We start from the raw sequence: 23,706 nt of genomic DNA, 5'->3' as shown, positions 1-23,706 counted from the left end.
TCAAGCGGCTGTCCAATAGGGACACGGGCGCTGTCACATGACGGGCTGTGAGCGGTGGTCACATGATCGTTTAAACATGGCTGCTGTATTGCCGGCTGTTGCCGGCTATGATCGCTACCGTCTTTGCTATCGGCTATCAGGAAACCTCCCGTGTATGCGTGAATGTCTGTGTGAACCTCATGTAACACCAGGGCTGCACCGTGGCTTTCTGTGGGGTTGCCGGTGTTGTGTGGAGAAGTGAAGAGCTCGGCAAGCAGGCGCTTCTCCGCACAACACCGGCTTTCCACACACAAGATGACTTTTGATTGAAACGGCCACGGTTGTCGGCCCCGATAATCGTAAATATTGAACATGTTTAATACTTACGATTATCGGCGCCGAACGTTTTCCGAGCCGATTGTCGGGGGAATTTTGACTCTTAACACACCACACACTACAAGAGAATCTTATAAGATAATCTTAAGAGCTTAAGATAATCGGGCGATGTCTGTCCGTGGTCGGAAGGGGGAAAATCGGGGCAAAATCAGCCCGATTATCTTTATGTGTGTGGCAGGCTTAAGTGTCATTCTGTCACTTTTGATGCAAAGTTGACATTATTTGAGATGTCCTTGTTTTGACAACTTGACATCATTTTAAAATGTTGGCAATCAGGTCCGCTATGACAGGTGATGTAACGTGTTACCTAACGTGTTACCTGATAAACTTACCTTGGTACGCCCCCCCCTGAATGACTGATGGTTTCTCCCAGCCTGACAGTGTTTACAGCTAAGTAGCTCGTTAGCATGACACTAACTATCGTACCTGTTTATAGCCAATGAGAATGCACCTACTGTTATTAACCATCACTACAACATTAAATGTTTAAAAACCAGAACTGTCTCTCTGCCTCGTGTTCTCTGACATCATCAAACCTCATGACATCACATCTCCCACCCAATCAAAAGGCAGAACCCACTGACCAATGAATTAGATTGAAAGACAGAAGTGCATTCTGGGAAACAGCTGGCTCAGCAGCGTGCAGCTCTAACAGGATGGTTGTGACATCATTCATTCAGCCAGACCAGCGACCAATAAGAACACAGACACAGTTTGAATGTGTGGAGTTTACTGAACCAATCAGGTGACAGATGAAGTCGTTAGAATACACAGAGAGAGACGAGGCTCTACTTCCTCTGTCACTGTAAGGCAGAGACGATGTCCTGTTGCATTCTGGGTAATGTCCTGAAAGTGCTCCCTGACTGCTGATTGGCTAACGGCCGTGGTGGAGGTATGATGTCATTCTTCAGTCTCGTCCTGATTGGACACTGAACGAGTTCGACTTCCTGTTTCTGTTGGAGAAGAAAAAACAGCACATGAATAATTATAATATATATATATATATATATATATATAATTATAATAATAAAAACATACCACAACAAAAAACAACGTTTAGTCTAAACCGAACCGGGTCTGAGCTGCCAGTCCATCAGCACCGAACCAGGACTGAACCAGGACTAAACCAGGACTTAAAGGGATATTCCGGCGTAAGTTTAACCCATGGTCCAACGCACCGTAACACCGAGTTAGACCCCCCCTGGAGAGATGAAGTCTGCTAACCGCTAGCTTCTCCAGTTGTAGCAACTTTAGCAATGACCGCACCATAACTAACAGCGCAGTAGACGGATCCACTAGCCACCGATCAAAAAGCCACTTATACCCACAAATAATGCTCAGAACAGCACCAAACGTCATCAACAGTACAAACAGGGTCCCATCCCATAATACGAGGCATCAAACATCTGTTAGCTTAGCCTGGTTTCTATTGAAAAGAGAGGAAAACAACTCACCCACTCTGCTCCAGTTATACGCTATGCAGCAACTTTCCGTGTCCAGCACAGAGTCCAGGCACTGACAACACACGTCCGAGGCCGACTGGCAGCACAAACATCTGGTTTCAGCACAAACATCTGGTTTCAGCACAGACATCTGGTTTCAGCACAGACATCTGGTTTCAGCACAAACATCTGGTTTCAGCACAAACATCTGGTTTCAGCACAAACATCTGGTTTCAGCACAGACATCTGGTTTCAGCACAAACATCTGGTTTCAGCACAGACATCTGGTTTCAGCACAAACATCTGGTTTCAGCACAAACATCTGGTTTCAGCACAAACATCTGGTTTCAGCACAGACATCTGGTTTCAGCACAAACATCTGGTTTCAGCACAATCATCTGGTTTCAGCACAAACATCTGGTTTCAGCGGCCACCGACAGGCAGTGACCACTTGATTCTGTGATGTCTGCTTGTTGTAGCCATGGTTACAGGTAGTCAGCTGGCGTGGAGGTGATTACCGAGTGAAGTAGAGTCCTGCAGCTCAAGGATGAATGTGTGTGTATTACTCCATATAATGCAGCCAAAGTTCCTATGTATCTTCATCAGTTTATAAAAGTTATTATCGAGTGTTCACAGGGAAATGAACGGAGAGAATTACTTAAACAAACGCGAGATTAGACGCGACGTCACGCGCACGATCAGGACGCCGTTCGTTGCAGGAAGAGACTGTCTGTAATTTAGTGAAGGAAACATCACGGACACGGCTGAACAACAACGACTGGTTTCATTTCGATGGGCGCTGCTATCAGTTTGAGACCGAGTTTACTGAAGACGAGCTGAAGGAAATGGAGGAGTAAAGTGAAAGAGGGGCAGCTGCGGTGGAGACTATGTGCTGGACCTGGGGAATCAATGGTCAGTGTGGTGGTCACTGCCTGTCGGTGGCCGCTGAAACCAGATGTTTGTGCTGAAACCAGATGTCTGTGCTGAAACCAGATGTTTGTGCTGAAACCAGATGTCTGTGCTGAAACCAGATGTTTTTGCTGAAACCAGATGTCTGTGCTGAAACCAGATGTTTGTGCTGAAACCAGATGTTTGTGCTGCCAGTCGGCCTCGGACGTGTGTTGTCAGTGCCTGGACTCTATGCTGGACACGGAAAGTTGCTGCATAGCATATAACTGGAGGAGAGTGGGTGAGTTGTTTTCGTCTTGTTTCAATAGAAACCAGGCTAAGCTAACAGATGTTTGATGCCTAGTATTATGGGATGGAACCCTGTTTGTACTGTTGATGCCATTTGGTGCTGTTCTGAGCATTATTTGTGGCTGTAAGTGGCTTTTTGATCGGTGGATAGTGGATCTGTATACTGCGCTGTTTATTATGGTGCGGTCATTGCTAAAGTTGCTACAACTGGAGAAGCTAGCGGTTAGCAGACTTCATCTCTCGAGGGGGGTCGAACTCGGTGTTACGGTGCGTTGGACCATGGCTTAAACTTATGCCGGAATATCCCTTTAAGGGCCAGCTAAAACTGGACTGAACTGGGGGGCCGGTTGAAGGCTAAAACCGGACTGGACTGGGGGGCCGGTTGAAGGCTAAAACCGGACTGAACTGGGGGGCCAGTTGAAGGCTAAAACTGGACTGAACTGGGGTAAAACAAGGAAAAAGTAAAGGACAGCCTTGAACCAGGTTAAACTAACCAACAACAGATAAATAACGGTATTCCCATAGTTGAACAGGGAGAAACCAGGACCAAAACCAGGACCAAGTGAACTAATCGGACCAGGTCGGACTAAACAAGGGGGCTAAAACAAAACCAGGACTGGCTCTGGTCAGTATAATAGTACTGTATGGGACTTAACCAGGTTTAGGACCAGGGTCACTAGAGACCAGGCTACCAGCTGGTCCTGGTCTTGGTTCACAGACTGACTCAGTAAGAGAGGACCTGGTCCTGGTTTGAAACCTGGTTTAGAGGGTTTTGGGAGAAAGACTTCACAAACCATGTAGAACAATCAACTCAAAGCCCAGAACTCACATTGACAGTTTTCTGGACTGGCTCTCCCTAACCCCGCAACCCCGGTCCATCGTTTTACTGCGCTGGTCCACGGTACTGGTTCTATGGTCTCTCTGGTCCAAGGTACTGGTTCTATGGTCTCTCTGGTCCAAGGTACTGGTTCTATGGTCTCTCTGGTCCAAGGAACTGGTTCTATGGTCTCTCTGGTCCAAGGTACTGGTTCTATGGTCTCTCTGGTCCACGGTACTGGTTCTATGGTCTCTCTGGTCCAAGGTACTGGTTCTATGGTCTCTCTGGTCCACGGTACTGGTTCTATGGTCTCTCTGGTCCACGGTACTGGTTCTATGGTCTCTCTGGTCCAAGGAACTGGTTCTATGGTCTCTCTGGTCCAAGGAACTGGTTCTATGGTCTCTCTGGTCCAAGGAACTGGTTCTATGGTCTCTCTGGTCCACAGAACTGGTTCTATGGTCTCTCTGGTCTGAGATATTGGTTCTATGGTCTCTCTGGTCCAAGGTACTGGTTCTATGGTCTCTCTGGTCCAAGGAACTGGTTCTATGGTCCATTGTAGCAGTTCTCTGGTCCACCATGTTGTTCCTATGGTCTCTCTGGTCTAGAGAACCGGCCCTGTGGTCCAGCGTGGTGGCCCGGTCCAGGAGGCTGGTGGTGTTGCTGCGGATCAGGACCGGCATGGAGGAGTTGGACTGTGTTGCCATGGTGAAGTGGACAGTCCTCAAGGAGTCGTCTGTAAAACAGCAGAAGTGATGTGAAGCTAACGGCCAGGACTGCAGTCCTACCAACTGACGGATGTGGTACCTTTACTCTGCAACACGGAGGACTTCCCCGGTCCAGATGAGTCCCTCAGGTCCTTCACCTTCCTGGATCACAGAGGCACAACACACACAGGTTCATTTCAAAGGAGGTTAAATGTAAAGCAACTGGACTTAGTTATTTGTCTGGGAAGACGTTTCACCTTCATCCAAGAGGCTTCATCAGTTCATGTAGCATCTGACCAGGCTGGGACTGGTCCAATTAACTGGGAGTCCCAGCCTGGACAGATGCTACAGACTAGAGCTCCATCTGAGACTGTGGCCGACACCAACACATGTTGGTGCAGGTTGGACTTTCATTAACGGTTCTAAAAAGGGTCAAGACTCATAGTACCTGTCTGACAGTTAGGAAGACCTGTGAGAAGGTGCAAGTCGTAAACAAAAGGGCAAGAATGAGGAGGGTCATGATGAAGAACATCATCATCAACCAGGAAGTGGAAAAGCAAAGACCAAAACCGAAACAAAGACCACACATTTTTTGTTGAACCACTAAAGAAAAGTTTGTGGAGGATTCTGATTGGACCTGGATCCAGATCTGCTGCTCAGCCTTTCAGTCTGAAGGACCGGTCCTTAAGGGGGTTCAGTCTGAAGGACCGGCCCTTAAGGGGGTTCAGTCTGAAGGACCTGTCCTTAAGGGGGTTCAGTCTGAAGGACCGGTCCTTAAGGGGGTTCAGTCTGAAGCAGAGCCGGCCCTCCCTATAAGCGAACTAAGCAGCTGCTTAGGGCCCCGCAGCCACTAGGGGGCCCCCAAACTTTGCTCAATCATTTGTCTAACCGTCTCTGACAGCGGCAACGTGTAACCCTTGACCCAACTGGCAACAATGACCGTGACACGCATACGTAAACGTAACGCAGACTGTGGCCGTTGTCCGGTAACGAGCGCGCACCACCCCTTCCCCTTCTCTCCCCCCTGGCCCCCTCCCTCCCTCACACTGAGATCGCGATTTGCGAGGAGGTGATTAGCTTTTGGACAGTGACGATGTCCAAAAGGATATATCCGTCAGGTGCGGAAAATAGGAAAAAGAAGAAGGCCAAGGATGAAAAAAAAACAAGGACAAGGTAAGGCTAATTAATGTTATGTTTACCAGATGAACGTTTAGCCGAAAAACATGTCGGTGCTTGTGTTAGCTCACTTAGCTGGCTAGCTGCTACATGTACCAGCCTGCTGCAGTTCACATGTCCTGGCTGATTTTAAGGTCTGTTTACAGTGAAAAGATAACAGCTGTTTTCCTGTGAGGGGATAAAGGATCAATCACCCATTTATTAATGGATGATTAGATATGCCATGTTGCCACATCCTCATTCCCCTGTGGCTGGTTCCAGTCATACAGTTGGTAAGTTTCTTGTTTGTTGCCACAATATGTTTATCTCTATTGGAAAATTAAATTGTGTGTACACAAGTGGCTGAAAAAATTCTACTAATCTTCTCCACAGCTCCAATGGTTACTGCTGATGATGCTGCTGACCAACCAACATCCTCTATCTTCTTCTCAACTGAAGTTTTGTTTTAAGGGTTCTCGAATTTAGCTGTACAGATAATTTAAAGAAAATAAATCTGTTCAAACTGTAATCTTTTGTAGAATCTTTTATCTTTCTGCTACATCAAAAGTAGAGATTTAATACTGCAGGTTTGGAGCCACCTATTGCCATTCACAATATTAACATTAACATTCAGACAAAAACAAAATAGAAGAAAAAATGACAAGTGCAATTAGACAGCTTTAAGTGTTTCAGTGACTCTAATTTGTAATAAAATATCTGCTCGCCATCATGTTGATAGAGGTACAATAAAATATGCAAGGGTTGCTGGTTTTATGAATATTTGATGGTACATATATACACTGTGAGGCAGGGCCCCCAATTGTATCCTGCTTATGGCCCCCAGATGTACAGGGCCGGCCCTGGTCTGAAGGACCGGTCCTTAAGGGGGTCATTCCAGTTGCTTGGATCCTTCATACCGGTCTAGAGACCACCGCTCAGGACTACAACACAGATCTACATTACTTTCAGGATCATCAACAGTCCAGTCCAGGTTCGAGAAAGACAAGGAGACAGACACAGGGAAGTAGAGGAGGTCTGAGACAGAGGAGTAGAGGAGGTCTGAGACAGAGACAGAGGAGTAGAGGAGGTCTGAGACAGACACAGGGAAGTAGAGGAGGTCTGAGACAGAGGAGTAGAGGAGGTCTGAGACAGAGACAGAGGAGTAGAGGAGGTCTGAGACAGAGACAGAGAAGTAGAGGAGGTCTGAGACAGAGGAGTAGAGGAGGTCTGAGACAGAGACAGAGGAGTAGAGGAGGTCTGAGACAGAGACAGAGAAGTAGAGGAGGTCTGAGACAGAGGAGTAGAGGAGGTCTGAGACAGACACAGAGAAGTAGAGGAGGTCTGAGACAGACACAGGGAAGTAGAGGAGGTCTGAGACAGAGAAGTAGAGGAGGTCTGAGACAGAGGAGTAGAGGAGGTCTGAGACAGAGGAGTAGAGGAGGTCTGAGACAGAGACAGAGGAGTAGAGGAGGTCTGAGACAGAGGAGTAGAGGAGGTCTGAGACAGAGGAGTAGAGGAGGTCTGAGACAGAGACAGAGGAGTAGAGGAGGTCTGAGACAGAGAAGTAGAGGAGGTCTGAGACAGACACAGAGAAGTAGAGGAGGTCTGAGACAGACACAGAGAAGTAGAGGAGGTCTGAGACAGAGACAGAGGAGTAGAGGAGGTCTGAGACAGAGACAGAGGAGTAGAGGAGGTCTGAGACAGACACAGAGGAGTAGAGGAGGTCTGGTCTTACGCCGGTCTGTCCGAGTTGGCAGCTTTGGATGTTGTGGGCTGACTGCTGAGGGATCGGCTCCGGGACAGTTTGGCCTTCCTCATCTCCTTACCTGGAAGGAGAAGAAACACCATCATCATTTTCCTGACAGACCAGACCAGACCAGACCAGACCAGACCAGACCAGACCAGACCAGTCCAGTCCAGACCAGTCCAGACCAGTCCAGTCCAGTCCAGACCAGTCCAGTCCAGACCAGTCCAGTCCAGACCAGACCAGTCCAGTCCAGACCAGACCAGTCCAGACCAGTCCAGTCCAGTCCAGACCAGTCCAGTCCAGTCCAGACCAGACCAGACCAGACCAGACCAGACCATATGAACCAGCCACCAGGTCTCAGACCAGTAGAGTCCATCCTACAGCACTTACATCTTCATTCAGGATGGATGCCTTGAAGATAAATCATTATCTTTCTATTGTTGTCTCACCTGAGGACAAGGCGGCTCCAGATGAAGACACGGACATGGACTTGGTTGCAGAGAGACTGGTCTTACTTTCCCTCCCTGTCAAAGAGAAACGGTTCACAGACCAGACAGTCAGATCTTCCCTCTCTGACCGTTACTCAAACATCAAAGAACAGTGGTGCTCACGTTTTCTCTCTGAAGTTTTGTCAGAGTTGAGTTTCCCTTCGCTCTGCTGGCGCTCCAGCTGTTCCTGACCACAAAGGAGATTTTGTTAAACAAAGTAAAGAGTTGAGAGACTGAAGACGAGCTGTCGGCTTCAGAAACTCACCATCTCCAGCAGCAGAGTCTCCTCCTTCTCCTTCTTCTGGTCCAGTAAATCCCTCTCCTGTCTCTTGTGAAACTGAAAACAGAGACCAGAAACAGATGAAGCAACATTCAGACTTCATTTATCCAACAATCCAGATTAAAAACCGGCTCCTTACCGGTTCTGTCAGGTCCAGTTTGTCCAGTTCCAACACTGTCTGAAAACACAAGGACGCAATAAATCAGATTCACCATCAGGACTAATGAACATAATCTTGTCTCTGTAGACTGGACGGGTCTCAGTAAACCAGACGGGTCTCAGTAAACCAGACCGGTCTCAGTAAACCAGATGGGTCTCAGTGAACCGGACCGGTCTCAGTAAACCAGACCGGTCTCAGTAAACCAGATGGGTCTCAGTGAACCGGACCGGTCTCAGTAAACCGGACCGGTCTCAGTGAACCGGACCGGTCTCAGTGAACCGGACCGGTTACCGGTCTCAGTGAACCGGACCGGTCTCAGTAAACTGGACCGGTCTCAGTAAACCGGACCGGTCTCGGGGCATGCTACCAGACCAGTCTCAGGGGGCGTGCTACCTTGCGGTCTCAGTAAACCGGTCTCGGGGCGTGCTACCGGACCGGTCTCAGTAAACCGGTCTCAGTGTGCTACCTTGCGGTCTCAGTAAACCGGTCTCAGTGTGCTACCTTGCGGATGGTGGCCACCACGTCCTTGTCTTTCTCTCTGCACAGAAGCTTCTGGACACAGAAGTCCAGCTGCTGCAGCAGCTGTTTGTCGGCCGGCAGGCGGAGCGAGGAGCGTAACCGGGGCAACAGCTGGCACAGCTTGTACCTGACAGAGAGACAGGTCAACAGGTGAACAGACAGACAGGTGAACAGACAGACAGACAGACAGACAGGTGGACAGACAGACAGACAGACAGACAGACAGGTGGACAGACAGACAGGTGGACAGGTGAACAGACAGACAGGTGGACAGGTGGACAGACAGACAGGTGGACAGACAGACAGACAGACAGACAGACAGGTGAACAGACAGACAGGACAGACTTACCGGACGTTGGCGACCGGGTCGTGGACCAGCTCCAGCGCTGGAACCAGGAAGTGCTTGTTGAAGTATTTCCTGGAGAAGATCTCAGACGCCGTTTCACAGACGTCCAGGAACCTGAGGCGGTTCCAGTAGCTCCGGCCCTGAGCCAGACCTGAGACAGACAGACAGACAGACAGACAGACAGACAGACAGGTGGACAGACAGACAGACAGACAGACAGACAGACAGACAGACAGACAGACAGACAGACAGACAGACAGACAGACAGACAGACAGACCATCATTAACGAGTCCTTGAGTCCTCAACCGGACGTCTGCTACCTGACACCCCGTCCTGACCTACAACGATGCGACAGCGCAGCGAGCGAGGAAAAGTGACTAGAATGCGTAGCTACTTTTCAACCAGCCTGTCCTGACGCTGCGAGCGACGTCGCTCCGTCCAGCGATGTCGCTCAACCCTGAAATTATCGCTCTGTCTCTATCTGGACGACATGTCGCGGCGCTGTCCCGCCCCTAAACACTTCTTATTGGCTGATAAGTCCACGCTGCTTCCTGTTGACAAGAGAGTTATCAGAGAGAGGAGAATATGAGAGGAAAAAACACTCAAAGAAAACGGCAACCAGGAAATACCAGGAATCTCAGAATAGCGCCGCAAGTTTGTTTACGTCTCTCGATAATTTGATTGGTTTGGATTCTGAACCAATAGAATATACTCGCGACAAAATCATCACGCTGCATATTGGGACACCTTCACGCGAGTTTTCTTTGCTGCTTCGCTTGCTGCTCGCTGTCTGTCAGGACGAGGTGTGAGGCGTCGGCGCCGCGGAGCTCTGACCTTGGATCAGCCGCTCCATCATCTCCTGGCGCTGCTCCTGTTTGCGGTTGTAGCGGAGGAAGATGCAGAAGGTCCGAGCCGCCTCCTTCTGCACGGGCAACACCTTCTGTAACCATAGCAACCAGAGCAGATTTACCGTTTGACCGGACGTTCACCTGTGTGATGGTGTCTGTCCTGTGGCTGCAGCAGCACTGACGTTGGTGGTGAGGATGATGAAGATTCGCGGGGAGAAGCTCTTGTGCAGCAGCTCTCCCGGCAGCAGTCGGGCCAAGCAGCTGTAGCGCTGCAGCAGCTTCTCATGCAGCCGCCAGCGCAGAGAACATCCCACCGTCTGCTCCGCCAGCAGCAGCGCCGACAGCAGCTCTGCAAACTGACCCAGAGCAGAGGAGACGGTGGAAAAACAAATTCAATTCAAATTCAAATTCAAAAGAACTTTATTATTCAGTTAGGAACTTCATTGCGGAAGGACATCAAAAGTGCAGGTGCAAAACAACAATCCACGCATCCCCACATACCACAGCCATACCCAACACAATATTAATTCACATTCCTACAACCACAATGACCAGGACAAGAGAATGCATTCCAGCAAAGCAAAACTAGCAAAGATTTTCCCTGGCAGTAGTGAAGCTTGCAGTAGATGTGCCTTTGTCCCAGCTGACTTAGCCCATACCTTCTGGTCATGCTCGAAGATCATGTCAGAGGTTCTAGGTGTAGCTATCACTCCCTGTCCGCTCATTGCTATTTTTGGTGTTCCCTCAAATGATTCAGAATTCAGTAAGCAGACATTAAATGTTTTAGCGTTTGCCTCTCTGATTGTCTGCAGGCGTATCCTTCTACACTGGAAGTGGAAGCCTGAACCCCCAGCAGAACAATCTTGGCAGACTGACCTAATGTCATTCCTTAAATTAGAAAAAATAACATTCTCACTCCGAGGGTCAACTGGGAAGTTCTCTACTACATGGCAGCCCCTTATCTCATATTTAGATAATGTAGCTACAACATCTACGGTGTAGGAGTGAAGAACACATTCTGTTTTTCTGTCCAGCTGCTCTTAGATCAATATGAAGGTGGTTGATGAGATACTCTGTTTGAAAAGAAGACCACCTGGGGGGGGTGTTAGTTAGTTTGTAAGAGCAGGAGAAGCAGACTGCACTCAGATCAGTTTGATGTTGTCTCACCTTGTTGTCCAGCACCGTGTTGTCCCCTCTGGACAGAACGGCCTCTAGAGTTTCCTCCAGGTGGTTCATCAGAGCGTCCAGCACCTGGACCAGAACAGCAGAGGATTCAGGTCCAGTTCAGTCTCACTCTGACTCGTTAAACCAAAGATTTAACAAACACGGTTCTCGTCTGGGGCGGTGCATGGCGCAGTGGTTAAGGCGGCCGCCCCATGTAGAGGCTACAGTCCTAATCCCGTTTGAATCCTGCGTCGGGCAGACCTTTCCTGCATGTCATTCCCCTCTCTCTGCCTCCCCCTTTCCTGTCTATCTATACTGTGTGCTATCAAATAAAGGCAAAAACACCAAAAAAAATATACTTAAAAAAAACCAAAAAAAACCCCGGTTCAGGTCTGAGGGACTCTCACCTCCAGAGCTTCGTCCTGCAGCAGCACCAGCAGCTCCTTGTGGACCAGCTGGACGTTCGACCCCAGCAGCTTCACCACCTGACAGAGGAGATCACACGATGTTTTACTAAGTGTTAGAACAGAGAGATTATATTTATCACTAGATCTTAGAACGTGTCCGTCTTCCACTGCTCATCATTATTGCACCCCGCACTTTCTGTCTCTCTCTTCTCTTGGACATGTTTGCCTTTGTTACTGTTTTAATGTATATTATGTGTGTATGGATGTTTTACATGTACATGGCAGCTGCTACAACTTCCTCGCCCAAGACAAATTTCCCCTTGTGGGACAAATAACGTTTATTTGATTTGATTTGATCTATTGGTGTTTTTAAAATGTCTCTTCAAGGAGAAGCAGAAGATGTCCACTTCTTCTTCCTGCTGCTTTAGCTCCACGCTGAGGACAAACTGCTGCTCCCACTTTAGGACAAATGAAACATCACATTCTTTGTCCCTGTTGATTCTGGTCTGACCTGGTGGAAACTGGCTGCAGCGCTTCGCCGAACGCTGACTTCTGGGTCACAACAGAGACTGGAGAAAGACGGGTAGAGCTCTGACAGGAAGTGGGTGGAGTCAGCAAACACCACCATGGCCTGCAGACACAAAGGGAAGAAGGACATCAATCAACTGAAAGACTGAAGGTTGAACTCAGCTCTGATGTTCTGCTGAGGGTGGGGGGGTTAGGGGTTTACTGGGAGGTTGTAGCAGCAGTTGCAGCGGATCAGCTTGGACTCGTTGTTGATTTCCATCTGGTTGTCTTCAGCCTGCAGTCCGGTGGCGCACAGCAGCTTGAACCTCTGCAGCAACCGGCCCCGCTGCTCGTCTGACAGAGACCCTGAAACACAAAGACTCCTCAGAAACACAAAGACTCCTCAGAAACACAAAGACTCAGCAGGACCGAAGCTCTCACACCACACCAGACATGTTGGTTTGTAGAGCCCATATTTACACAGCAAGAAAAACAACATCCACTGACCTCTGACCCCCACATCCACTGAGGAAAAACACTCAACAAAACCGCTAACAGGGAAGAACAGGAGGGAAAGCTCAGGGTGACAGCGCTGCCACAGGAAGTCAAGAGTTGACAACATGGGGATGGGATGAAGACAAGAGGAGCAGCTTCTAGTTTAGAGCACACCACAACTTCAGGTCCTGCTCACCCAAAACCAGAGACTGAATTTGTGACAGTAAAGTCATAATGAGCCCCGTAAACCAGCCGCTCCCGGAAATGCATTTCATTTAGTTTAGTTTAGTTTAATAAGTTTATTTGTATCAGGGACAATGTACAAAATAACATTAGTCTCGAGATGAGACGAGATGCCTTGTACCGGATTTAGCTGACTAGCTACTTTCCATCCGTAGTCCCTGGGCAGGAATAAGAACAATAGAAATATAGGAATTATCAATTTACATAGCATTCTAAACATCCATACACATCCATACACATATGCATATACACATTTCATTTCATTTCATTTCTCAGAGAGTCTGGCCTCATTCCCCCTGTCAGCGTTTGGGGGGGGCGGGAGCTGGGCGGGAGTAGTAGTGTTGACAGACAACCCCATTCAGCCAATCAGCAAGTTGGTGTAGTGATGGGGCTTTGCACCAGTCGGTCCCTGATTGGCCAACGTGCTGTGTCAATCACAGCGGCGACACTGATTGGCTCGGCCTTCTGAGGGTTTCAGGCCAAACGCTTACAAGGGGGATGAGGCCAGACTCTCCCTCAGAATGAAATGAAATGAATTGCATTTAGAGTGGCTGGTTTATGAGGCTACAGAATCCAACATCTACCAACAAAGTGTTGGAGCGGATGTTTGAACACAGACCTCGGCCTTCAGCCTGGCTCAGTTAGCTGCCTCGTTACCTCTGACTGCTTTCCCTCCAGAGAGGTTCAGGACGATTCACACCTGAAGACCAGTTCACCAAGACTGTGGTCAGACCCAGCAGACTTTACATCTCACATCACATCTGGCCTCGTTTGTAGTTGAACAGTTTGAACCTTAGACAACATCTCACCTGTCAGTCCACTGCACAGCTTCATAACCTGAGTCTCACCTGTCAGTCCACTGCACAGCTTCATAACCTGAGTCTCACCTGTCAGTCCACTGCACAGCTTCATAACCTGAGTCTCACCTGTCAGTCCACTGCACAGCTTCATAACCTGAGTCTCACCTGTCAGTCCACTGCACAGCTTCATAACCTGAGTCTCACCTGTCAGTCCACTGCACAGTTTCATAACCTGAGTCTCACCTGTCAGTCCACTGCACAGCTTCCCAAACTGGAAGGACAAAGACGCCACGACGGCTTCGTCCGACGGAGACGAGGCCTCACACAGCGACATCACCAGAGGAACCACCACGTGGAGTCTGTCGTCTGGAAGAGGAAGATCCTTAAACATCTTAAACATCTTAAACATCGTGTTTGTGGAGAGAAACTGAAGATTTCACCTTTCATCCAAGAGACTGATGAGACACTCGGCTCGGCCTCGTCAGACTCGTGGATGATGGAGTGTGATTCAACTTGGTTCTTCCTGACTGTGCAGCTTTTGACTGTACTTGACAAAACATGTCCGTTGTCGTTGTTTTGGTCCTATTTGATACCCTGGCGTCTGCTAGACACTTTATTTACCCTCTGGAGTTGGTTTTCTCATATTTCTCCACAGTTTTTATATTGTTTACAGCAGATACCTATTTCGACTAATTGCTATTTGTTCTATCTATAGATTGGGTCTCGTATTTCACGTAGCCTACATAGACATCTCTGTCATTTCTTCTCTGTATTATGTATTATGTGTTCTGGTTGTGTTTTTGCATTATGTGCGTCCATTAGATTTCTGATGTAATATACATTTTTGTATTATTGTTGTTGCATTCATTGTGACACATTGATGGGGTTAATTATCCTAATTACACTGTTGTTGTCTTGGCTCGACGCGGCCCTCGAGTCCCACACACCTGTATCTGTTTATTTATTTATGTTTTGTGTCACCATAGTTACCCTGAGGAAGACCCGTGTGAGGTCCAAACGTCGGTCCTTTCTAATAAATTATATTTTTCTACATCGAGGCCATGAGTTGAGCGACTGCTTTTTTCTCAGCGTCAGGGGGGCGGGGCTTCTCTGACTCACCGCTGTCGATCATCTCCATCAGGTTGATGATGGTGTCGAAGGCGGCGAGGCGAACGCCGCTGTCCTCGTCTGCAGCCAGCTCCACCAGCTCAGGAAGCAGCTCCGTCCTCATGTCCTCCACCCTGAGAGACACACAGACACACAAGGACACACACAGACACACAAGGTGCGTTTCCATCAGCTGTTTAGATCATCTAGATGTATCGCATCAGAAAATGATGATGGAAACGCTGTGATTCGAATTAAAATCCCCTGATTCGCACAAACTGAAATACGCTGCTATGGCCGGGTTTGGTTGATTGGAATGGGATGGAAACAGCTGTATGCGAATCAAGTGTGACGTAGCCACTTTCACCCCATCTACTCCCGTGTTTGCAGTTCACTCACAAGACAACATCAGGGTTTCCGCTGTCACACAACAATTAATTAATTAATTGTGGCACCGCCACGGCAAAATTTAAAAAAAAAGTCTGTAGATGGAAACAGACATGATTCGAATTTCTTTTAATTCACATTTCCCAGTAATTCGAATCACTTTGGATGGAAACATGGCTACAGAGACAAGCTGAGTCACCGCAGCCGGTCAGTGGTTGGTCAGTTGTTGGTCAGTTGGTGAGGTTTACCCTGTCGCCCTGGCAACGCTCTCCAGCTGATGGCACATACAGGCTCGGACCTCGAACTCGACATCCTGACACAAAGACCGAGCCAACGGCAGCAGCTCCTTCTTCACCCTGACACACAGAAACACATCCGTTAGTGTCACACACACACACACACACACACACACACACACACACACACACACACACACACACACACACACACACACACACACACACACACACACACACACACACATTCATCTCATCAATGAGCTCACATGTGAGAATCAAACTTGTGGGCGACTTTCCCCAGAATGCGGCAGCTGGACAAACGTCCCTGAAGAGAGTGAGACAGCTGAGACTGGTAGAGGAGAGGACTCAGCACCTAGAGACAGAGAGACAGACAGAGAGACAGACAGGCTGCATGAGGCCGGGACAGAGAGACAGACAGACAGAGAGACAGACAGGTGAGGACATCGTACCTCTTGCTTGATCGTCTCCTTGGGCAACGAGTTGATGGCCGACAGCAGCGTTTCCAACCAGGCGTTACTCACAACTAACAACGACAAACACAGCATCAGAAATATCAAGTTTGAGACCGAGTTTACTGAAGACGAGCTGAAGGAAATGGAGGAGTAAAGTGAAAGAGGGGCAGCTGCAGTGGAGACTATGTGCTGGACCTGGGGAATCAATGGTCAGTGTGGTGGTCACTGCCTGTCGGTGGCCGCTGAAACCAGATGTTTGTGCTGTCGGTGGCCGCTGAAACCAGATGTTTGTGCTGTCGGTGGCCGCTGAAACCAGATGTTTGTGCTGAAACCAGATGTTTGTGCTGAAACCAGATGTTTGTGCTGTCGGTGGCCGCTGAAACCAGATGTTTGTGCTGAAACCAGATGTTTGTGCTGAAACCAGATGTTTGTGCTGAAATCAGATGTTTGTGCTGAAATCAGATGTTTGTGCTGAAATCAGATGTTTGTGCTGAAACCAGATGTTTGTGCTGAAACCAGATGTTTGTGCTGAAACAGGTTGTTTGTGCTGAAACAGGATGTTTGTGCTGAAATCAGATGTTTGTGCTGAAACCAGATGTTTGTGCTGAAACCAGATGTCTGTGCTGAAACCAGATGTTTGTGCTGAAACCAGATGTTTGTGCTGCCAGTCGGCCTCGGTGTGTGTTGTCAGAGCCTGGACTCTGTGCTGGACACGGAAAGTTGCTGCATAGCGTATAACTGGAGCAGAGTGGGTGAGTTGTTTTCGTCTCTTTTCAATAGAAACCAGGCTAAGCTAACAGATGTTTGATGCCTCGTATTATGGGCTGGGACCCTGTTTGTACTGTTGATGACGTTTGGTGCTGTTCTGAGCATTATTTGTGGCTGTAAGTGGCTTTTTGATCGGTGGCTAGTGGATCCGTATACTGCGCTGTTTGTTATGGTGCGGCCATTGCTAAAGTTGAGAAGCTAGCGGTTAGCAGACTTCATCTCTCGAGGGGGGGTCTAACTCGGTGTTACGGTGCGTTGGACCATGGCTTAAATTTACGCGGGAATATCCCTTTAACCTGTGTCTCTGTGGTTCAGGTGGTTTACCTGTGTCTCGGTGGTTCAGGTGCAGCAGCACTGTCTTCAGGATGGAGAAGGTGTGGGTGTGGATCAGGATGATGTCGTCCTGTAGGATGGTTAGAAACGACGCTGCTGCTGCCAGCTGGATTTCAGCTCCAGATCCGTTCAGGACTTCCTGCACCAGACGGGACGGACAAATCACAGCTGTAATTTCATGGAGTCACTTCCTGCACCACACAGGACGGACAAATCACAGCTGTAATTTCATGGAGTCACTTCCTGCACCAGACAGGACGGACAAATCACAGCTGTAATTTCATGGAGTCCCTGTCCACATCCTGTCCTCACACATACATACCCGCACTTTTGGTACAACCCGACGGAAAGTCTCAGCAGGATTCTGGCGGACAAGACTCGGCAGGTTACTGATGACACTTGCTCTCTGCACCTCCTGTCCAACACTGACGAGGGAAATAGAATCAGATAGAATATGTAGTATATTATACTCCTTAACTTTCTTAGTTTTAATATCTTGTTATCATCATCATGTATTCTGCTTTGTATGTGTGCCTTGTTTGGAACTGAAGGAGTATCTGGACAGATGCTCTACTCCATGGGTTCCATAATTTGCTTAGAAGTCATCTGACCTAATGGGATATGCATGGTTCAATATGACTGAATGATCCGGTTGTCTTCTCTAATGGGAAAGAGACATGAGAAACAGGGCATTGGGTTCGTTCTAGCCTAAAAGTTAAAAGGTCAAGGGCCATCTGGACGGGAGGTTCCTCTCTGTCCGGAGATGGGGGAGTCAGAAAAGGCATATAAGTCAGAACTCTGGGCCAGTCGCGAGGACTTCTCATATTGGCATTCGAGATGTTCCAGGATTCAACATTTTTTGTACACTATTCTTCTTCTTGTTAATAAACTTGTTTTTTGAATACAAGTGAAGACGTGTCAGTGGTGATCCCTTCTTTTCATCAACACATCAATATACCACAAATAAGTCCAGAGACCACCCAGTCACCCACAGCCCAGATCCTGTTCCCCTGGCGGGTTTCACTGTCTCAGTCCAGACACTGAATGAGTTCAGTGAACTAGTTTAGATCCTTCGGGACCAGACTGAGGATGATTAACACCACTGTCTCATTAGCTTTGGAGGTTAGTGGGTCCAGGGGAAGGGGGACAGAGAGACAAACTGACAGTGGGACAGAAAGACAGAGGGACAGGAGGATGCCTGGACAGCTTCAGTCTCACACAAACACATAACTAAACGAGGAACCATCAGATCGGCACTGACACACTGGTATGTCAACAGGTAAGATGGCGCAGCCTCACCTGAGCAGGTAGACGGCTCTCTCGATGTCGTTCAGATCTTCATCCACAGTCAGCTGATCAATTTCCTCTGCGGTCTGATGGGAAATAACAAACACAGCTTAGATACTGAATGTCTGTAGTACACAAGACACTGGAGTGATGGAGATGAGGACAAAGCCACGCCCCCTCTATATGTGATAGGGTGAAGGTTGCACTGGCCCCGCCCACATTGAAAACACAGAGGCTCCACCCACACTGAGATGACACGGTGTGGGCGGAGCTTTCAGCTGACAGCGACCGTGGAGAGTTTCCTCCACTGAAGAAGAAACTAGGTTTTCATCTAAAAGTCCTCAGAGTTACAACGTCCAGAGTCTTCAACGTCTTCAGCCTCTTTAGAGTCCAGAGTCTACACATATCTACTGTCCATCAACACGTATCTACTGTCCATCAACATGTATCTACTGTCCATCAACACGTATCTACTGTCCATCAACATGTATCTACTGTCCATCAACATGTATCTACTGTCCAACACGTATCTACTGTCCATCAACATGTATCTACTGTCCATCAACATGTATCTACTGTCCATCAACATGTATCTACTGTCCATCAACATGTATCTACTGTCCATCAACATGTATCTACTGTCCAACACGTATCTACTGTCCATCAACATGTATCTACTGTCCAACACGTATCTACTGTCCATCAACATGTATCTACTGTCCATCAACATGTATCTACTGTCCATCAACATGTATCTACTGTCCATCAACATGTATCTACTGTCCATCAACACGTATCTACTGTCCATCAACATCTACTGTCCATCAACATGTATCTACTGTCCATCAACACGTATCTACTGTCCATCAACATCTACTGTCCATCAACATGTATCTACTGTCCATCAACATCTACTGTCCATCAACATCTACTGTCCATCAACATGTATCTACTGTCCATCAACATGTATCTACTGTCCATCAACACATATCTACTGTCCATCAACACATATCTACTGTCCATCAACATTTATCTACTAGGGATGCACGATAGTTATCGGTCCGATAATTATCGGCCCGATATCAGGAAATTATGACGTCATTTCGATAAATCCGATATCATAACTTATCGGCCCGATAAGATTTAGTATATATTTTTTGTCAGCACTGCGGTGTGGGTCGTTTTTTTTTTACCAAGCGCTCTCACTCAGAGCGCTCTGCTCTACTCCTACAGGAGACCTGCGGCCTGCAGTGAATGCTGCGTTCAAGTGGCCTCCCTATAATCGGAAAAACAACTTTCTGACGGAAATCAGAATAGTCCCTCATTTCGGAAAACAACTCGTCAGCTCGGTCATAATTTTGGTCGTTGCCGACTTTACTTGATCAACGTCTTATCCACAATATTTTACCAATTACCCTTATTACACATAAACCATAGAAATATGAACATAAAAAGGTCTGAAGAACGTCTCGCAAAACGGGAACTGGGAATTCCCGTCAACACATGAACGCAGCACAATGTGCTTACTAGGTTTGTAAACACAACATGACGGCGCTAATGTGGGACGGTAATAAAGAAGACAGCTCGCTGGATATCTGTAATAAATGTTCCAAGGAAGCTCCACGAGGAGGGAAAAATAGCGCGAGCAAACCTGGTCAGTCACCTGAAACATGACGTCGCTCCGACAGAGTTTTTAAAGCTACGAGGACGATGCTAACGGCGCTAGCAACATAAAGCTAACTGTAAGAAGCCACCGGGACACAAACACTCTCTCCCTCTCTCTCCCCCTCAACCACACACACACACACACCCCCACCCCCTCTCACACAGACACTCTGTCTGTCTGTCTGTCTGTCTCTCACACACAGACACAATCTCTCTCTCTCTCTGAAAAGTTATTCATTTGTATGGAACCAGTCAGGCTTTTTTACCTTGTGGGATGCACTTTTCCCACTTGGTATTTATTTTAAATGAGCAAAATAAATAAATGAAATAATGATTATAAATAATATAATAAAATCAGTTCTAGAGTATTATATTTTTTATATCAATAAGTTATGCACCTTATTTAAATAGATGTTCATTGAGATATCAAATAGTTTAGCAAATGTTTGAAAGGCTTGTTAATAGAATATCTTCATTTAAAGAGTCAAAACTGTCACGATATATTAGGTCCTGACTAGTCTTTCTAATCTCCAGGTATGTTATCGGTTATCGGTATCAGTATCGGCCTTCAGAAGCGGAAAGTTATCGGTTATCGGTATCGGTTTCAAAAAAATGTTATCGTGCATCCCTTGTATCATCAACACGTATCTACTGTCCATCAACATCTACTGTCCATCAACATGTATCTACTGTCCATCAACACGTATCTACTGTCTAGTCTCTTCAGTCCTGGTCTCTAGTCTCTAGTCTCTAGTGTTCTGGTCTCTAGTGTTCTGGTCTCTGGTGTTCTGGTCTCTAGTGTTCTGGTCTCTAGTGTCCTGGTCTCTGGTCTCTGGTCTCTAGTCTCTGGTCTCTAGTGTTCTGGTCTCTGGTGTTCTGGTCTCTAGTGTTCTGGTCTCTAGTGTCCTGGTCTCTGGTGTTCTGGTCTCTAGTGTTCTGGTCTCTAGTGTCCTGGTCTCTAGTGTTCTAGTCTCTAGTGTTCTGGTCTCTAGTGTCCTGGTCTCTGGTGTTCTGGTCTCTAGTGTTCTGGTCTCTGGTGTCCTGGTCTCTAGTGTTCTGGTCTCTAGTGTTCTGGTCTCTGGTGTTCTGGTCTCTAGTGTTCTGGTCTCTAGTGTCCTGGTCTCTGGTGTTCTGGTCTCTAGTGTTCTGGTCTCTAGTGTCCTGGTCTCTAGTGTTCTAGTCTCTAGTGTTCTGGTCTCTAGTGTTCTGGTCTCTAGTGTTCTAGTCTCTAGTGTTCTGGTCTCTGGTCTCTGGTCTCTGTACATTTGCCAGTGAGTCTGTGGAGAATTAGAATCTGCTTCACTGTTTCAATGCACCAAATGGTTCTGGTTTAAATATTTACAATACAGGGAGACCACCTAGATCGATACTCATTGATCAAATACAACAATACAACAATACAACAATACAATAATACAATAATACAATAGCTAATACAACAATACAACAATACAACAATACAATAATACAATAATACAAAACCTCAAATAGGCTACTGATAAAAAGAACCTGACCAATCAGGAAACTGTTCAGTCTTTGCTGTTTTTCCTTCATCATCATGTCAAACTGAGTCTTCAGCTTCTTCACATTTTAAATACAAATATACAATAAACAGATTCATCTGTCTACCTGTCCACCTGTCTGTCTGTCTGTCTGTCTCACTGCAGGCAGACAGACAGACAGACAGACAGACAGACAGACAGACAGACAGACAGACAGACAGAAACTGCGTCATGCTGCGCAGATAGCGGGTCTCCCCTCTGCTTCCTGCACGGAGGCTGCTGCTCTTCCTCCTCTTCCTCCCACTGACTCACATTATCACCTCCATCCTCATCCTCACCATCATCACTATCCTCCTCCTCTCTCCTCCTCTCCTCTCCCCCCCCTCCTCCTCCCCCTCCCCCCCTCCCCCCCCCCCTCCTACCTTCAGACTCCTCCGCAGCGGTCTGTCCATCAGCGCCAGCTCCTGCAGCTCCTCCAGACCGAGCAGCATCTGTCCTGAGCCGCTCATCATCCTGCCGGAGGAGAACATCTGGAACATCTGTCCGCTGCTGCCCGGTGGGGGGGGGGGGGGGGGGGGCAGGGGCACTAGGGGGGGTCACTAACCGTCTCCTAGGAGACCGCTGCTGCTGTGTCCGCCGTCACGCAGGACTCAGGATCAGAGTTGTGATCTATAACAGCGGCTCGTCACAAACCGCTCCACACAAACACACACACAGACACACAAACCTGCTCTTCTCCCCGGAGCAGGTAAACGACCGCCGGCCCCACGGCCGCAGGTTTGATCCCCGCCGGCCGGACTGCGGGACCGGACCGGGCTCTGACGCGTAAAACCGATGAGCGGCTCAGAACCGTCAGAACCATCTCGGCTCAGTTCGGCCGCGACATCTGGTCCGCGTCCTGGTCCGCGTCCTGGTCCGCGTCCTGGTCCACGTCCTGGTCCGCGTCCTGGTCCACGTCCTGGTCCACGTCCTGGTCCGGGTTAGAGAGGGTTAGGGCTAACCCCCCTCCTCCTCCTCCTCCTCCTCCTCCGCGCGGGGAGCGGCGCAACCAGAACCAGAACCAGACTGGACCGGGACTCACATGACACCGCGGAGGAGAGAATTAAAGAGAGAGACGGAGGGAACCGGGTCTCTGCTGCAGTCCGGCTCAGACCGGGTCCAGGTCCGAGTCCAGGTCCGAGTCCGTCCGTCCACAGTCCGACAGGGAAGGGTTAGAACCAGAACCAGAACGAGGCCGGTGCCGGTTCACCGACCGGGCTGATGAGGAGCGCGAGGCGGATGATGTCGGCCGCAGTGCAGCAGCTGAAGCGGTTACCATGGATACGGATGGTGGTGGGTGCCAGCCTCATTCACGAAGTGACGCTACTGTTCTGACTTCCGGTGTGTGTGTGTGTGTGTGTGTGTGTGTGTGGGGGGGGGGCTGTTTCATCTGCTCACATCATTTCCATGTTTTTCCATGTTCTGTAATAAACTCTGAGGCAAAGTGCAGAATCTGCATTTTTTTCTTTTTCTTTTTTGACCAATCAGAGTAAGGCATCTTCTCTTCAGTCTGGTGGAATGTGATATAGGTTCTGCTAAAATTTCCAGAGTTATTGGGCTTTTTATTTTGCTGTCCATCCAAAAAAGCAGTGTGAAACCAAGGCAACGTGCAGTATCTGCAAAGAGTAACTCTACTCCCTACGTCCCATAATTAGGGCCACGGGCCATCGCACCGGGCACTGGCCCCTACAGCTATGAAATAGCTGCAGGGACCAGTGCCCGGGCGTCTACTGCTCAGGCATACTTTCACCTAGAGACTCCATTTAAACTTTAAACAGTAGACACAAGTCTTGTGTATTGGTGTATTACTCCACGTTTTGATAGGTCATATAGTTTTTGATCAATCCCTGTTCAATGACCATGATCATTTTTGGAGAAATTATAATGGTTGTGTAATGCACGGAATGTTCGTGTTGTAACGTGGGGTTGGCGGGAAGCTTAGCCACTTAGATAGCTTAGCTATTAGATGCTAATAGCTCAGCTCCAGCACGAAATAAAGTTGAGAGGCCGGAGACGAAGTGGAGGGATTTCCGCACTGTAGATTTATTCACAGATACAGACCATACAAGCCAGGTCTCACGGCATAAACTATTACCCTCAGCAAAACAATAAACGGAGGACGAAGTAGTTTGTGACCTGTAGCCTTCACCAGCATCCACATTACTGAAGTCAAGGAAGTCGACTAGGGGAGAAAGGTGATATCAAGTGACC

The 23,706-nt window shown here is 48.1% G+C and overlaps 1 protein-coding gene across 1 annotated transcript; it reads right to left on the bottom strand.

Moving 5' to 3' along the window:
* Window positions 1–1,282: 1,282 nt before the first annotated feature.
* On the bottom strand, window positions 1,283–21,965 carry ppp4r4 (protein phosphatase 4, regulatory subunit 4; the record flags this gene model as incomplete). Its single annotated transcript, XM_084000078.1, has 26 exons — window positions 1,283–1,328; window positions 3,844–4,013; window positions 4,446–4,564; window positions 4,636–4,697; window positions 7,426–7,516; window positions 7,887–7,961; window positions 8,049–8,112; window positions 8,191–8,262; window positions 8,345–8,383; window positions 8,867–9,011; window positions 9,234–9,381; window positions 10,066–10,171; window positions 10,262–10,435; window positions 11,247–11,330; window positions 11,651–11,728; window positions 12,162–12,281; window positions 12,381–12,523; window positions 13,939–14,061; window positions 14,815–14,936; window positions 15,438–15,545; window positions 15,695–15,801; window positions 15,899–15,972; window positions 16,994–17,141; window positions 17,325–17,427; window positions 18,302–18,375; window positions 21,879–21,965. The coding sequence occupies 26 exons, from the start codon at window positions 21,963–21,965 to the stop codon at window positions 1,283–1,285; spliced, it is 2,682 nt and encodes an 893-aa protein (XP_083856204.1).
* Between the last annotated feature and the right edge of the window lie 1,741 nt (window positions 21,966–23,706).

Source organism: Trachurus trachurus (assembly GCF_905171665.1).
Source record: "Trachurus trachurus genome assembly, chromosome: 24".
NCBI lineage: Eukaryota > Metazoa > Chordata > Actinopteri > Carangiformes > Carangidae > Trachurus > Trachurus trachurus.
This window is presented reverse-complemented; position numbering and strand designations above follow the sequence as displayed.